Source organism: Medicago truncatula, chromosome 4 (assembly GCF_003473485.1).
Source record: "Medicago truncatula cultivar Jemalong A17 chromosome 4, MtrunA17r5.0-ANR, whole genome shotgun sequence".
Taxonomy (NCBI): Eukaryota; Viridiplantae; Streptophyta; class Magnoliopsida; order Fabales; family Fabaceae; genus Medicago; species Medicago truncatula.
The window spans coordinates 40,771,461-40,788,801 of NC_053045.1; the positions used below are offsets into that span (position 1 = coordinate 40,771,461).

A 17,341-nucleotide genomic window follows, 5' to 3' on the forward strand; every position below is an offset into this window, starting at 1 on the left:
GTTCAAATACCAATAGGAGAACATTACATGCTGCTTATGATCAACACGTTACTAAAAGTGAACACAATTATTGTTTACATTCAATAAATAAATTTGACCAACGATAAGAGAGCTATCGGTACATACATACACACATACAACAGCAGAGTGAACAGGGAAAGATCAAGATATGATTATAAAGAATAAAAATAATCATGCCTTTATTTTATAACCTGTACAATACATTCACGATACAAATAGATTTCATCTTCTTAGCCTAGTCTAATGTGTAATCATATAAGGGGCTTGTGGAATCTACAATGACAGAATGCGTAAGGTATACCTACACGGACAGCAGATAACAAGCAATTTCCAGCATCTAAATATCACACTCAGGCCAGCCCAGCAGTAACTAACGGATAATGATAGTTACACCTAATTTCTCTCATTATACAAGAATTCGATTGGGACATGAGTTGAGTAAACCGTGGTTGTCAACAATTATCTCCAAGCCACTCTTATGAGAAATATGACAGAAACTACATTTACAACTATCATTATCCTTAATTTTCTCATCAACTCAGAATGTCCCGTCAAAACCAAGCCAGAGTTCATGGGATGCCAAATCCAATTGTTAGTGCTATAAAGTTCCAATGGCAGTCTGGTTTGTACATACGCAAGAGCAATCAGGTTCCTTTGTAAACAGTCGTTTCTCGCGGTTAATCATCAATTTGATCAAGGGTAGTTTTTTTGAAATTTGGCGCCAAATCTCATTCACTGTCCCGTCTGGTTCATCATATTTAAAGTATCGCTTCACCTGAAACCAGATATATTAAATAATCAAAAAATGAAGTGAACTAGAATGATTTCTTCAACCTCGTTTTAGAATTAGACATCGTTAACTATAAAAAGAATTACAAATTTAGAAGAAAAATTAGATAAAAAAAAAAAAGACAATAACTAAGTTTGAGCAAGTCGGTTGAATTTAGTATTAATCACTACTTGTACAGATACAAGGAAGCATAGACGCATGGAATCCATTTACACCATGATACAAGGATTAAACGTCGATCAACGACCAGGGCCGTCTTGAACAATGAGGAAGCCCTGCTATAATCTTAGAAATGAGGCCCCTAATAAAAAAAAAAAGCATAAAAAAAATATTTTTTATGTAAATTGTAAATAACATGAAAAGATGCATGATTTAATCAATAACATCAAAATACAACTTCAAGCTACTATCAACCTTCTACCTACTTAATCAGCATGTGTCAATTAATTGTGCTGGGCTAGGCGTTTGTTAACTATAAGGAGACAGCAAGTATTATTATTTTTTATCTGCACATTCATTGGGCTCTACTGGCGCTGGGGCATATATATGCGAGGCCCTCTAATTTTTCAGGCCCTGTGCAGCGGGTGCACCTGCCCAAGCCAGGCCCTGTTAACACCATACAGGAAAGAAGCAATGAGAATCTAACTTGACGTTGCAAATTGCCCAATTGAAGTTCACTATTAAATTTGGTTTAACAGATCATGACAATGTCAATCTTGATTGGCAAAGAACATATATATGTGAAGCTCACTAATTTTTTAGGCCCTGTGCAGTGGGTGCACCTGCACAAGGCCGGCCCTGTTAACAGCATACAGGAAAGAAGCAATGAGAATCTAACTTGCCATTGCAAATTGCCCAGTTCAAGTTCACTATTAAGATTTGGTTTAACAGATCATGACAATGTCAATCTTGATTGGCATAAAGATTAAACAAGTACTTATGCTATGCATTTAATAGGGACTAGAAGCTTGGATGAGAGAGTGAGCAAAAATGATTATTGTTTTACACACAAAAAAAAAAATGCACTGCATTCAAACTTATAAGTTATAACACAAGAAATGTATAAAGTGACATTTCTTAAAAAAAATGTATACAGTAACATAACAGAACATCAATGATAACTCATACTCATGATAAACAATGAATAATTACTAAGTGTCTGTTTGGTTCTGCGACGACATAAATTGATTTTGAATAAAACTGATTCTAGATAAGAGTAAATTGAATGTAAAGTGATTTATGTTTGGATGTATTTGTGTAAAAGTGGATTTCAAAAATTAAGGCTAAAATCAATTGTAGAAGTAAAAAGCTACAAATTCTAGCCTCAAGTAGAATCAATTCTACAAACAAAATCAAATATTCTGAGTTTAAATCATCCCAAACATGATAAAATCAATTCTACCACCTTCAGAATCAACTTTGGTCCCTCCAAAATTAAAACCAAACAGAAACTAAAGCTAAACTGCATCTCCTCATCAATACCACAGTTTTTGTAGACAAAGGCGAAAAACTTAAAAGGAGGGTTAAAAAGAATTTGAAAAACTTTTTATTGGCTATAAGTAGGCATTTCCATGTCAACCAATTTCTGCCAAATACCTCGTTCTATTTATTCATGCTATCATACTTTCCAAGAGATTATTTATTGCAGAAGTAAACTATTGAAATACTGTTACTAACCTCTTTTAGTTCTTTCTGATATTCCACGATTCTATCTGGGGCCATGCCTCTCAAAATTGACACCAAATATCCTGGCTGTATAGCAGCAGCAGTTTCCACAAATACAGCAATCTTTCTATAGTCTATAGTATCTTCAAAAGGCAACTCAATACTATCACTGACAATCACCGGAACACACAAGCTGACTATCGCATCAAACAATCGACAGGCTGATGGAGTATCCCCGGCAGGATGTAAGCAGAACTTTGATGTGTGCATTCCCTGTGATGCTGCCCGCCTACTTTCTCTGGATTGTGCTCCATGCTTTATTATTACATCATCTTCTTTCTCTAGAATTTGAAAGAGCGTGTCTCGAATTTTCCCTCCCTGTAAAACCAGCAATGACATAAACAAATTGATATAACAAGAAGCCATGCATACAAATAAAATGTGTGTATGTTTGGTTATGCGGTGATTTGAAGGTAAAGTGATATATGTGTTTGGATACATTCATGTAAAAGTTAGTTGAACTATAAATTTGTGTGCAAAAATCAATTCTAGAATCAAAAGCTACAAATTCTAGCTTCAAATAGAATCAATTCTGGAGGCAAAATCAATTCTACTCGAAAGAAACCAAATATGTCTGAACCTATTTTACACTCCAGAATCAATTTGGCTCCCCCAATTCATACCAATCATCACCAAAATTTCAAAAAAAGAGAATAAAAAAATACTACATTACCTCTTTACGATATCGATTTCCCATAAAAAATAACAAGGTGTTGCGCTTATCAACACCAATGCCACCATCATAAGTTCTTATCCGATGCGAATACGGCACAATCACATCCTTCACCAAGGATCCCTGATCAGGTCTCAACCTTCCAAAATCCGAAACAAGCAAAACACAGTTCTTAACCCGATCAACAACCCGGTACATTGCATTCGGATCCGACGCAACAATCACATGATCCCTTCCTTTGCTCCTCTTCCAAAACTCCTGCATCTCCAGCCACTCCATCAATGCTTCCTGATTCTCCTCGTCGCTGTAAGCAGTTTTCTCCGGTACGGAACCCGAACCAGCCGGTCGAACCGGGTTCACAATCAAACTCAACGATGAAAAAAACGGAACAAAAAACAAATCAGCTTCTTCTGGATCTGAAACCCTAACAACAGGAGAACCGGAACGTTCCGAGTCGGGTCGAGATAGATCAGAAAACAAGTACCACTCCGCCATATGTTGATGACCGGGATACTTGAACGACGTAACATCCTTTTCATCCGTATTAGCGCGTGAGCCACGCGCGAGGGAATGGTGGTGAATAACTCCGTAGGTAAACCTTTTGGGGAGATCGTAGAGGTAAACCTTGACCGCAGGGGATTTGGAAGCGGCGGAGGAGAGGAGAACGGAGGAAGTGGCGGAGTTGAAAGAGAAGGTGGAGGAATCGAAGGTGGAAGAATCGGTTGGTTGGAAGAAGGTGTTGAAGAGAGCGTAGAGAAGTAAGAGAACGAAGAAGATGATTAGGGTTTGTTTGAAAACTGGTTTTCGTGTCATCGTGGAGAATAGTGTTTGGAAAGTGTGTTTGGGTTTTTTTCCTTTGTTTTTCGTTGTTTCTTCTTCGTCCATGTTTTTTGTATACGGCATCGCCACTTTCTTCACCTTTCTTACGCTATTTCATTTCAGTCTTTCTTTTATCACCTCTCCAACTCAACATCTTATCTTATTTATTTCTCCCCTCCAAAAATAATCTTATCTTATAGTCTTATAAATAACCATATATCATTATCTCTCACAAAGTATCATTATTTTTAAATAAAAAATTCTTACTATTTATATGAACCATTTACTTAATTAATCATAATTATTTTAATACATATATTTCCCCAAAAAATTATTTAAATATAATTTCCTCACAAAAAATTATTTGATACTAGCGGAAATACAAGCACTAACTTGTTCGTTTTTCTACTCTTTTTTTTATGCTAATACGTGTAAACTATGTACTGTATTTTATATAAAATTTCAATTTTGATTAAAGTTATAAGTATAGATATTATATGAATGTTCAATCATAACAAACCCTCCTTTTGTCAAAAAATAAAAATAAAAATCATAACAAACACTCCTTCAAAAAATCATAACAAACCAACATATCATGTTTATCTTTTTCAATGACACCAAAATATAATATAAATTTTTATCTTTTTTAATAACACCAAAAATATAACATCAGTATAGAAAAATTTATTTAAAAGTATAATTAGAATAATAAAAATATCAGCCCAAAATACTCTATTTTCTTTATATATTGCAATGGATAAAAAAGAATTTGACAGAATATAGCACAGATAATTTATTAAACCGAGTTTATGAAAAGTGAATAAAAAAGGAAAATTCACCCCAAAAGATAAGCTTTTATGCTATAAGTATTTGTATAAATTGTTTAGCCAAACGATACCTTTTTCTCTTCTCGATGGATGAGCTTATATAGCATGGTTCTAATTAGGTGAAACATTCACCATTACACATGCTTTTATAGATAGAAGAGCACTCACAAAAGATTTATATTTATCTTTCTTTAAGAGGATTAATTAGTGGGGTTCAAATATAAAAATCTAATGTCTTCCTTTCAACCACTAGGAACACTCCTTAGAATTTTTGAAAAAAATATTAATTTTGAAACAATCGGCATAAAAACCATTAAAATATCAATCAAAGAAGATACATCATGTTGGTATCGGCAACACCAAACAATTCAATAATCATTTAAGTCTTTAACCTTATAGTTCCATTGTAAAAATGAAAGGAGATGCATCTTGTTTGTAGGCTAATATTACGCTATCGACATATTTTTTTAGGAATGTTAAGCTATTGATATTGGTGTGCTAACGATGAATTAAAAAAAGAATAATGAAAGTTTCATTTGATAAGATTATTCTTTCTCGTAGGACTATGAATGAATGGATTAGTGAAGTATGACCGCAAAATTGGAAAAGAGGAAACGATTATGAGCATTGATTTTATTTGACGCAATAATTCTATTTTATTGATGATTATTTGATGTTAACCATCCACTTGTTGGGAGAAGAGGAGCTAAGAGTTGGGAATCAAAGTTCAATTGAGACGTAAATAAAGTCTGATCTAAAATTGTTACATCTAAAAATAAAACCCAATTCCTTTATAAATGATACCTTTGAAGGGAGTTCATTAAACTTGAGCCTATCACAAACGAATATATATGGTATACAATTCCTTAGAGAATCCACAAGAGCTCCTCAAATCAAGTGCTTAAATGAATCATTTATATACACATTATTCATTTACAATTTTTTAAGTAATAAACAACTCATCCCTCTAACTCAATATCTCAAATTTCTTTCTTTTTTTATTGATAGTAGAAATGATAAATAACCATTGAAATTCACACATATAAGTGAGAGGGTTGGGAAACATCACACATCATTCGCCTAACAATTTTGACGTTTTTACCATTTGAAATAGGACTTGTGGTCACATCTCAAATCTCTTTTACTAAATAGATCCCATAAATAACAGTATACCATAACATTTTCATAAATTAATTATTTTAATACAATTTATAGAATAGAGTTTGTGAAAAATAAATACATAGGAGAGATAGAACATACTTCTTTTTTGAAGGAAGAAGAAGAGACTTCTATAACATCATATAAAATTCTTAATTACCTTAAAGTTTGATTGAGTATGGATACTCTAAAACTTATTCAAAATTTTATTCTATTTTAAATAAGATTAATATGAAAATATTACCTAACATTAAATGGAAAGAAAAAAAAAATTGTAACCATCATTTCAACTAAGTATCCAATTTTTTCTCTCCACAATGTAGAGATTTAGTGGGACTCAAACCTACGAATCTAATGTCTGCCTTTTAAACGCTAGGCAACTTAGAATTTTTGAAAAAATGTAGAATACCGATCACTCGCACATTATCTTCTCTACGACATTTGAAAGAAATATAATCGAAATTAAAGTTCAAACGATCGTAATTGATTGATTATATACAAATTATTTTTAATGCTAGTCCATTTGTATTAAATTATATGAATAAATTCAAGTGAAATGTCACCTTTTTTTATATGAAATGTTACCTACCGGTTTGACTTATTTCTTCTTCTTTTAAATAAACAGTAGCACTCAAATCAATCTTTGATATTTTTTTCTTTTGAAGATTGATAAATAATCTATTTTTAAACACGCACAAGTGTATGGCCAAAAAAAAAAACTACAACCTTCCAACACAGTAGCTCTCTCGTGAATGAATTCTAGGTTGGGCATGCATCCCAACACAGTCAAAAATAATTAAAAAAATTAACTTTGTACAACAAATATTTGAGTAAATTTAGATAAACAAAAATTGATGTATTTGATTCAAAATTTGAAGTATATACATCCATTTTTGTTGACCTAAATTTTTCTTATAAATAGACTGGATGGAGCATATCAAAATATGGCGTAGACAACTTTTTTGTTGTCCATTTATCATTATAAACATTCAAACTTAAGATAAAACATAATTAACTAAGGTAAATTTCAGTTAAATAAAAGAGCACATCCCTATCTCAATCAGTTAAATGTTGAAATTGTTAGATCGGACACCGTGATCGAGTCTCAAATTCCGACCCTTCACTTGTGTGTAAGCTTCAATGGTTCTTGAAGGAAAAAAAAACATTCCTAATAGTTTGTCGCATTATACAAAATTTACTTACTTTCAATTAAGGGATCACTAATCTAAGTTAACCTATCACTAACTTATTTGAAACAACACTTAACCAAGTTTGGGTTTTTAATTTATTCATAGAATTTTTTAAATCAACTTGTCAATTTTCTTAATTACACTAATAGATTAATCTTAACATTTTTATAGTTCATTAATCAATTTTCTTATCTGTATTAATCGAATTTCCAACACTAAGGTGCGAGATTTTGGTGTATGTATTTTTCAAGTTTGAGTTTATTGGCAATTTTCTAACCCACCATGTGAATCGTTCTCCAAGGTATTCATAATTAGGATCATTTCTGAAATTTTGAGTACCCTTTGCGCAAGTATGAATTTGCTACCTTATTTTATTTTTTTATAATTCACACACTCGCATGCTCGCATGAACAAACACATGTGCGAACACACACACATATTATTTATAGAAAAAACTAAACCTATTAACCAAACAATGTAGTCTACAGTGATGAACTGCTTATCCAGCAGCAAAGCTAGCAATATTTTCATGAGGTGGTCATATATAAAGAATTTTTTTTAAACTAATCTAATCCAGTAGGCAAAAAAAATCACAATAACTATTACTTATATAAAATGTTCTTCATAAAATATACACTTGATTTAACATGAACGAGATTATACCGAAAAAATACGGCAACAACAGATTGTACCAAAAAAGCCACAGTAGAATAGCGGATTGTACCAAAAAAGCTCCAACAAAAGAAATAAAAACTAATAGTAGCTATTTATGATAATTAAACTCGGCGGCCTTTTAAAGACTAAAATTCATCCATAATTGCATATGAGGTAATCTGACTTGCAATGTCTTTTTCAATGTAAATAACCAAGCTATTTGAAAGAAAATCATTGCTCATTTTGTTTCTTTATTTTGTCTTGAGATTTTTCATTGATGAGAAAGCTCTCTCTGTTGTCGTTGTGGAGACGGTGAGTGTTAGAACAAGGCGAATCAATCTATCAATTAAATGATAACGCCTTGACTTCCCTGATTCTACTAATTTTTTGCACAATTCAAAGAGTGTTGTTATATTTTAAAAAGACTGAGGTATATCAGCAATGTAATGACTTAATTGCAACTTCAAATGAATTCTTTCTTGCTCAGTGAAATCATTAGAATAGTAAATCTATGCTAATCTACAAATATAATTAATGTAACATATTAGTAAATACAAATGAACTTTTTTTTAGTCAACAAAGTCAAGACAGTAAAGACTACATGCTAACCTGCAAATATTATCAATGTTGAATTCCTTGTAATTGTTGCTAGGATCCAAAGCTGTACTTAAACGTAGAAGTTCCACAGTTTGTTCATTGAATCTAAAATTTAATTCCTTCATTTGAGAATCTATCACAACCAAGAAAATATCAACCCTATAGTGATGCACCATAGTTACATTTGTTTGACGGGATCGACCTCTTCCTAAGACATATTGTGCTCTCATGTCAGGAATCTCTATCTCATGTTTTAGACAAAACAATTTCACATTTTCTAACAAATTAGGCCATCCATCATTTCTCAGTTGCTGAAGAAGTAATTTTGAAGTAGAAACAAGATGCATTGCATTTAAAATGTCTTGAGAGCGTGATTGCAATGCTTGACAAAGAATATTAGTGATTCCCATGATCTTAAACATCAAGTGTAGTATGAAAATAAATTCAAATGATGAATATCATTTTACTAGCAGCAGAAGCATCACCTCTTTGAGAATAAGTAGCCCCTTCATCAATAATATTATCAATAACAGTGCAGGCTGCATCATACATTTTCATTAAGCTATAAATGGATTGAAAATGAGAGCTCCATCGAGTATCTCCAGCTCTTCGGATTGTACCCACTTGATTTGCACCTTTACCTGTTTGAAGTTCATCATTAGCAATCATATTTGTGCGGCTTGCTATTGATCATGCCTTTTAGAAGAAGCACTGACAATAATTTGAAGTTCGACCGGAAGTTAAATAAAAATGAAAAAAATTATTTCACTTAAAATAAAATTTGGGATAGCCAAATATTTATTACTAGGGGTAGTTAAATATAAAAATATACCTACTCGTTCAATTTTTTTTTTTTGGGTAGCCATGGCTACCTCCCCTTGTACTAGCAATCGCCCCTGTGCTTATCGAAGTCTACGTTGACCACCTTGATGTCAGACATGATTTGAATGTGAAATACAGTTATGCAAATGCTTCTTCAAAAAAAAAAAAAGTTATGCAAATTATAATGATGTGAAATACAGCCATGCGAAGGAACAATATTTAGTGACACACGTGTACTATGTTATAAAAAAAAAAAAGTGTACCGACTACAAGGCTTCCTCCCTTCCTCCTTCATCCTTTCCTCATATATCATCATACCAATGACGTGAATGTAGGACTAACTTGGAGGCCAAAAAATTGGCATTATGCTTTTTTTTTTTTTTTTGAAAGAACATTATGCTTCTTATTTTGTTTAAATTTTGCTTTCTAGATTTTTGAATAACAATGTGGGCAAATAACATGTCATTGTTGGTTGCATGGTATGTTCAACAGGGTATCCATATTCGGGATCGTTTATAAAATTTAGAGTGTTATATGTCAAATATGAACTTGATATACCTTATTCTTTTATAAATTACATACCTATGCGATATATATATATATATATATATATATATATATATATATATATATATATATATATATATATATCTTATTTTATCTTATCATACTTACTAAAAAACGTAAATTAGTATGATGGTTTCTTTAGTAACCCTAACTCGTCAAACGAGTAGATAGACAATTACCCCATTGAAATTGTAAGTTTCTTCAATTACCCCCCCTGAAATTGTAAGTCTCTTCGATTAATCCTCTGAAATTAACAAAACTTCAATTACCCCACTTGAAATTTCACAACGTTAATCAATTTACCCCTTCCGTCAAATTTTTCTGTTAGTGAACATGACGTTTTGCAAATATCCCCCTAAAATTTTGCACTTATATGCAAAATGCTCCTCGAATTTAAAAATTTATATTATTTTTTCATAAGTGGAACACTAGAATAAAGAAAAATACACACCATAAGCACAAACAAAGTTGGCACAAACACTAGAACATGACTGCTCTAAATTCCAGATGAATGGAAATCGGTTGAGAACAAATAAATTAATTTTCCTTAAAAAAAACAAATAAATTAATTTTCATATTTCTTTTGAATTAGAAAAGTAATTATTACATGTTGGCTATAGTACTTACAATCTTATTATATTGAAAAACAAAAAATATCAGCACAAGAACAAATGATTTTGCCATTTGCACTCTTATATCATATATCATATAATTCCTATACATATCAATAGTGAGCAAGATATTTCAGAGAGAAAAAGCCAAAAGTTATGAAAAAATAATATAAATTTTTCCCACACCATAGAGCCAACTTTGTTCGTGCTTATGGTGTGTATTTTCCTTTATTCTAGTGTTTCACTTATGAAAAAATAATATAAATTTTTAAGTTTGGGGGGCATTTTGCACATAAGTGCAAAACTTTAGGGGGGTATTTGCAAAACGTCATGTTCACTAACAGAAAAATTTGATGGAGGGGGTAAATTGATTAACGTTGTAAAATTTCAGGAGGTAATTAAAGTTTTGTTAATTTCATAGGATAATTGATGAAACTTACAATTTTAGGAGGATAATTGCCTATTTATTCCCCGTCAAACACTAAAGAATGCTTACTTATCTTATAGTTTATTTATACTTCAATTCTCCCGTTGCTCTATACTTTATTAAATTTCAAATCATTTCTTCACCCAAAAATAAAAATAAAAAAAATGTTCAAATCATTTGCATTTACAGGAGGTGCTTAATATTAGAGTGAGATATATAATTTAAAGAGTTAACATCAAATTAAATATCAATTGTAAAAAAATGGTGTAGCGAATCTAATTTAACGTTATATTGTGTATTGTGTTTTCCAGGCCTTTATTTGCATTTTTTTTAAAAACGGATTGCAATCAAATATCGACAGAATAACTATCGACTGGTGTTGGGTCCATTTGTTGGGTGTATGCGCACTTTCCTTCAACGCTTCATTATTTTGGCCAATGTTTTTCTTAACCGAGTCGTGCTCTTTTTTTTTCAAATTGTCGAGTTTCTCAAAATCCTCACAATGTTGTTGGGAAAGCTAACAACAACACCGAGATTTTTCAACCAAGTCCTCTTTAGAGAAAGAAGACCTTTAAATTTTTCAACCAAGTCCTCTTTAAAGGCGATATCCCTCAATTCCTGAAAAAGTTGCTCAAAGAGGTTGGGATCTAGTTTCGAGGCTTGTTGTCCTTGTACAGAATGCCGAGATTTTAAGGGAAAAGTAATCCCTTCTAATAAAACTCTGTCAATTGCAGCAACAACGTCCTCATCTATCATAGCATCAATTTCTTCAAAGTCTTTGCTGACAAACTTTGAAGTGTTGCCTTTGCTGGTACCTTAATCATGATGATCTCAATCGATACAACCAACACCAAAACTTAGAGATTAACGAGATTTTTTTTTTTTAAAGATTAATAACATTATGTTGTTCATAAATATTAAGAAGACAAACTATCTATACCTGTGTTCTTGACAAGGAGAAAGACTACTACCATAAACTTGATCCTCTTTAAACATGTGTATATCCTGTGTCCAAATTCAACATAAATGGAGACTGCTGTCATTATATTCAGAAGATGCATTATCAAATAAATAAACTTGACCCATGCAGATGGGGTGAGTCTGGGAACTAACTTTAAGGTAGGGAAATTAGCATTCAACTTCTTATTTTGTTGAGATTTTGGTGTCTGAATTTTTCAAGTATATATTTGTTAAGTATATTAGTTTATTGACAATTTTCCAACACACCCTCGGAATCATTCTTAAAGGTATTTATAATTAGGATCGTCTTTGAAATTTTAAGTGCTATGTACGAAGTATGAACTTGTTACTTTATTTTTTTATAACACACACACGCCTGCACGCACGCGCGTGCACACACACATTTATAGTAAAAACTACAAGTTTATTAGTCAAACGATGTAGCCTACAACGATGATCTGCTTATCGAAATTTGCATCGACCAACTTGATGCCGAGCATGATTCGAGTGTGTAATACATCGATGCAAATGTGAAATAAAGTGATGCGAATGCAAAATATTTGTAACAAGGAACATTTATAATCTGTTATTATTAAAAAAAGGAAAATGCTTGTGTGCACGACAGAGTTTTCGTGGGATTCCCGCGAATGATGCTCCACATACTTTTTAATACTGTTTAACATTGAATTGCTAATATAGTCTCCAGTGATGCTAAATGGTGCGAAAAATTACCCCCACGAATGCACTAAACCATGATTTTCTTTTATATAATATTTAATTGATGAATATTTTCTTTTGTTTGTGAAATTTCCTATACCAAATTATCTTTTGATTTTCCAAATCATATAAAAGAAAATCATGGTTTAGCGCATTTGTGCAATTCGTGAGGGTAATTTTTCGTACCATTTAGCACAGGGGCGGAGCCAAACCCCAGCTAGCCTGGGCACTAGCCCAGGCTCAGCTCCAATTTTCTTTGTAGTAATCCCAACCATTACTAGAACTTTTAGCTTTTCCTGCATATTTTGCCTAGGATTTCCTGCAGATTCCGCAGGAAATGTAAAATTATTTGCAGGAAGGAAGTAATATTTTGTGATAATTTTTTTGCCCAGGCCCTATAAAATTTCTGGCTCCGCCAGTGATTTAGTATTGCTGTTAAAAAAAAGTACTATCATACCATCTTTTTATAGAACCACCGTACCGTACAATCTCATTAATTATTTTTAAGACTGATATCCAACATGAGTCTATGACTGTCACTATATTTAGAAGATGCATTATAGAATGAATAACCTTGACATCCACAGTTGGCGTGAATAAGAAGCATTCAGCTTCTTATTTTGTTTAGATATTACTTTCTGGATTTTTCAAATTTATATACTTGTTAAAGATGAAGAATATAGCTCAAAGTAAGTTTCCACATCCTGGGTCGTTCTCGTTTCTCTATAAGGTCAATGTTAAATTTTTGTCAACTGTCTTTCATTTGGTAGGTGGTTGAAGCTCTCCAATAAGTAACCATTATCTTCACCCTAAGAGCACTAGATTCCTAGAATCTAAGAGTTTCACAGTTCTGCTTTTAGACGACGACCCTTATAGTTCAAAGAATCAATTGATTCTTGAATCATCAACTATATGACAAGATTGCCATCCTCTGAAATATGAAAAGTTCCACTAGAATCTAATAGAGACATATCGCGTTTAACAAGCCAAACAATTGTTTGAGGTTTCAATTTATAATACCATATACCAAAATTATTTCTGAGAATAGAGGGGTTGCCACTTCTTTCAATTGGGAAAGGATAAACCCATATGAAATTGATTTCCTTCCAAAATAAGGTTAGATGAAGTTTCTTGTGATATTTTTTAATTAATGTTAAACTCATGTCTGCACGCTCGCATGCACAAATATGTATATTCACGCCTTAATAATTAGAATCCAAAAATTTGGTGCCTAAAATATGGGACCCTATGCGATCACGCACCCTAAATCCTAAATATGCTTAGGAGTGCCATAGGCAGTATTTTCATCTCCTAAAGTGTCCAAAGAAGCACTTAAATGATCAAGCTTTACCTAGTAGATTGGCGCCAGAATCTGTTCAATCACTTTCACATGATGAAACTTCTCTAATGTTCGTGCCTATTTCACCAAAACTGAAAAGCCTTGGAAAAATGCGTGCCACAAAGAATACATTCTCTTCTCGACATCTCGATTCTGCTCAAGTTCTTAATGTAGAAAAATTGAAAACCAACTGTTTACTTGCAAGAAAATTGATATTGGTGAGGCTGCATTTGCTAGATCACTTAACTAAGTATCAAAAACCTCTCTCTAATTGGTGAAGAGGGAGTGAACAAGAGAAAGATAAAGTGGAACAAGATGAGATGACATGGCCTTAATTAGTGATCTGGTATACTTGTGAATGAACAACTCTGTACGTGTGAAAGTCCTTTATATGGCAAATTAGCTCCATTAACAGAGATGATTAACGGCTGGATTTGAAGTGTCTAACAAAAGATACTTCCAGGGAGTTTATTTTAATTTCGTTATTTTCAGAGACTAACAAGGACCAAAATGAGGGTTTACCAAGAAAAATGATCAAAGTTTGATGATTTAGAGCAAAACAGATTGAAAGGTGGGAAAATAAACATGTTGCCTTCATGTTTGATGACTAACGATATCGAATAGGACATAATCTATTTCTAAAGGACCGTAAATCAGGTGGTTGTAGATTGGCAAGATCTCAGTTCAACCAATTAAACAGGTTAATCTGGTTCTGACAAAATTACTACATATCTCTAACCCCTCCTCTAATCACAACCTCAAGCAACCACCTTACCTCTACTTGAATTCACCATAATACAATACAAGCCCTTACCTATATTTTAGAAGCCACCACCAAAAAGATGGCAGAAAAATGGCAAATGCATTCCAACCATCACATTTGGCTTCTGGGTTTTACAGTCCCTGTTAGCCAGGGCTTAATTTCCAACAAAGCCATTCATTTTAATGACTAAAATAAAATAAAAACGCATGACTATATCTAGACTACAGCACCGAATAAGTGTTTATCTTTAATTAAATGCCATGATAAAAGTTCATCAGAATTTAATCCAAAAACATATCTTTCAATCCATTGCTCTCTGAGATTTGATCTCTCGGTAGCTATCTAACATATGCATATCTAGCCCACCAATCCTCAAAGTACTTACATATACAAAGCATCATGAAAGACCCACAACAAAGAGATGGATTGGAGCGAACTTGGGCAAAAATCACATCTTTTAATAAGAAAGAACTTAAGCAACAATAGTAACCGAACATCGACTCCTACAGTGCAATGTATCTAAAATTCTAAACCAAGCATTCATTTCATAACATTAAATAAAATCATGAAATTAAGTGAAGCATATCACTCTCCAAAAACAGGAATTGAACACCTAAACCACTGGGAGTTGCTCAACGATAGCTACTTAAAGGGTCAGCTGTTTTTCCAGTTCTAGCATCAGTCCATGCTTTTGCAATTGTTTTCTTCATTTCCTCGTCCCCATCCTCGTACATATTCTGCAATCCATTACATGCACGGTATAAGTCAAATTAAGATTTATATTCTTAAGAGTATATGATTAAATGAATAAAAAATTAAAAACAAAGCTCAGCCAACTAAAGAAAGAAATAAGAAACCAGAATCTGACCTTCATCAAGTCCATGATTCCTGCCATTGGGTCTTTCTCTTTATCCATGGCTGGCTTCAGCTGCAACATCAGCAGAAAAAGTTACTACTTGATCACATTGTTAAACAATGAAGATAAGCTGTAATCTAATTCAGCAGTTTACTACCTTATCTTCTTTGAAGTGCAAATCTAGCCAGTTTGCTTTGGAAGCCTTCACCAAAGTGATGATTACCCTTTTAGGCTTGACCAAAATCTTACAATTCTCTGGTACTATGTCCTTGTGCAATTTCACTACTGCAAATCGATAGTTCTTCCCTTGAATATCATGGAACTTGACATCAAACGAATTTGGCTTAAACTCAGATTCGATCTTGGTTTCATCAACTCCCTCTAGTGACACATATATCTACATATGTTTTTCAAAAAATAATCATCATTATTTCCCCGAGTAACTACAACATAAATCCTTGTCTGCCATTTGGATTTATAGCAAGGAATAAGATAAAGAAAAACAGAATTGAAAGACACAAATTGGCCGGTTTGGATTGGCTCATTTGAGCTTATCTACTGACATAAGCACTTTTGATACCTTTTGGGAGAACAGATGAAAACAACTTATAACATATTCATAAGATATTTTCAGCTTATTTCATAAGCTCTAAAAATTAGCTTTTACGTAAACAACTTACTTTTACGTTTTGTTACAAAAATAGCTTATGATATAAAGTGCTAATTGAGCTGTTTATCCAAACAGTACCATTCTCAGCATTAAAAACATGTTTATATTAATTAATTTGAGCTTATATACTAGCATAATCACTTGTGATACTGTTCAGAACTTAGAAGAAACAGGTTATCACGTGTCCATAAATCGTTTCAGCTTATTTTCATAAGCTCTTCGGGATAATATATGAGAATAATTGGAGTTAATTTTATATTCCGAAATAGAAATAGCTTATAGATAAACACTTATACGATGTTGATAAGTGTCTATGCGTACCAATTTAAAAGGAGGGAGGGTATGAAATGAAACAATTAAACAAAAACATAACAATACATGATGAAAAATGTTTCAAAGAATTAGTAAATGTGATTAACAAACCTTGACTTTGTCATTATCCTGATCCCAACTGAAAGAAGCAAGAGGAGAATAACTGCGTGCAGGTGAAGGTGAGACCGTAGTTCCGGTTGCAATTGGTGCTGGAATCGGAATCTGTGACGCACGTGCGGTAGATGTTGCCTCAGACGATAACTGCTCAATTAATCAATAATAAGCACTAATCAAGAGGGGAAATGATTAACTGAAAAAGGAATTGAATGTTAAAATAGTGAGAACCTTTTCTAAGTTACGAATCTCGGAGGTGAGAAGAGAAAGGATTCGAGGTCGTTTCGCGATTTCATGTAGGTGACGAAGCTCCTCCAAATCTAAAGCAAATTCCTCTGCCATTTTTTCTTGATGATACGAGATATGACTCAAATTCTCTTTTTTGATTTTGGAAAGTGCTGGAACAACCTACTACTACTACTACTACTACTAACTATACATAATTGGGGGTAATTTGGTAATTTAGTAAGCCTTTTCCTCTAATTGCACATCACATCACAGAAGATTCTGGAGAGTCGTTCCATTTGGCGTGGAACCCTTAAATATTGAGTAAATGGTAAATAAAAAATCTCAAAATGTAAATTATTGCAAATTGCAAACACTCTTCTCAAAAAAAAAATTGGTACAACTACAGTATTTCTCTTAAATTTTGATATTTAATGTACACATTCCAATACATTATTAAGAGTTTATGCAATAATTGGTATAACTATTAGAATTTTTTTTACC

At 32.7% G+C, this 17,341-nt stretch overlaps 3 protein-coding genes across 4 annotated transcripts; all 3 read right to left on the reverse strand.

Annotated features, from left to right (window-relative positions):
- Window positions 1–148: 148 nt before the first annotated feature.
- Window positions 149–4,199, reverse strand: LOC11446205 (probable arabinosyltransferase ARAD1). Of its 2 annotated transcripts, XR_005645728.1 has the most exons (4): window positions 3,210–4,199; window positions 2,489–2,854; window positions 982–1,112; window positions 736–796 (listed from the first exon to the last, which is right to left on the reverse strand). XR_005645728.1 is itself a non-coding variant. In XM_003607851.4 (3 exons), the coding sequence occupies exons 1-3, from the start codon at window positions 4,110–4,112 to the stop codon at window positions 620–622; spliced, it is 1,446 nt and encodes a 481-aa protein (XP_003607899.1). In that variant the 5' UTR covers window positions 4,113–4,196; the 3' UTR covers window positions 149–619. The 2 variants fall into 2 exon arrangements, 1 of the variants encoding a protein (XP_003607899.1); XM_003607851.4 differs by lacking the exon at window positions 982–1,112 and having other exon boundaries at window positions 149–796; window positions 3,210–4,196.
- Window positions 4,200–8,366: 4,167 nt separating this feature from the next.
- Window positions 8,367–8,864, reverse strand: LOC112420896 (uncharacterized). Its single transcript, XM_024780679.1, has 2 exons — window positions 8,467–8,864; window positions 8,367–8,376 (listed from the first exon to the last, which is right to left on the reverse strand). The coding sequence occupies exons 1-2, from the start codon at window positions 8,862–8,864 to the stop codon at window positions 8,367–8,369; spliced, it is 408 nt and encodes a 135-aa protein (XP_024636447.1).
- Window positions 8,865–14,894: 6,030 nt separating this feature from the next.
- On the reverse strand, window positions 14,895–17,026 carry LOC11444057 (calcyclin-binding protein). Its single transcript, XM_003607856.4, has 5 exons — window positions 16,844–17,026; window positions 16,610–16,759; window positions 15,674–15,913; window positions 15,529–15,588; window positions 14,895–15,397 (listed from the first exon to the last, which is right to left on the reverse strand). Exons 1-5 carry the CDS (start codon window positions 16,952–16,954, stop codon window positions 15,293–15,295), a joined length of 666 nt encoding a protein of 221 aa, XP_003607904.1. The 5' UTR covers window positions 16,955–17,026; the 3' UTR covers window positions 14,895–15,292.
- Between the last annotated feature and the right edge of the window lie 315 nt (window positions 17,027–17,341).

Excerpts from the sequence above, each read along its gene's own strand:
- LOC11446205 (XM_003607851.4), bottom strand. The coding sequence starts at position 4,112 with ATGCCGTATACAAAAAACATGGACGAAGAAGAAACAACGAAAAACAAA. Across the intron at positions 2,855-3,209 it reads GAAATCGATATCGTAAAGAG|GGAGGGAAAATTCGAGACAC; the intron begins GTAATGTAGTAT and ends CTGGTTTTACAG. Across the intron at positions 797-2,488 it reads ATCAGAAAGAACTAAAAGAG|GTGAAGCGATACTTTAAATA; the intron begins GTTAGTAACAGT and ends ATCTGGTTTCAG.
- LOC112420896 (XM_024780679.1), bottom strand. The coding sequence starts at position 8,864 with ATGGGAATCACTAATATTCTTTGTCAAGCATTGCAATCACGCTCTCAA.
- LOC11444057 (XM_003607856.4), bottom strand. The coding sequence starts at position 16,954 with ATGGCAGAGGAATTTGCTTTAGATTTGGAGGAGCTTCGTCACCTACAT. Across the intron at positions 15,914-16,609 it reads AGGATAATGACAAAGTCAAG|ATATATGTGTCACTAGAGGG; the intron begins GTTTGTTAATCA and ends AAACATATGTAG. Across the intron at positions 15,589-15,673 it reads TGCACTTCAAAGAAGATAAG|CTGAAGCCAGCCATGGATAA; the intron begins GTAGTAAACTGC and ends CTGATGTTGCAG.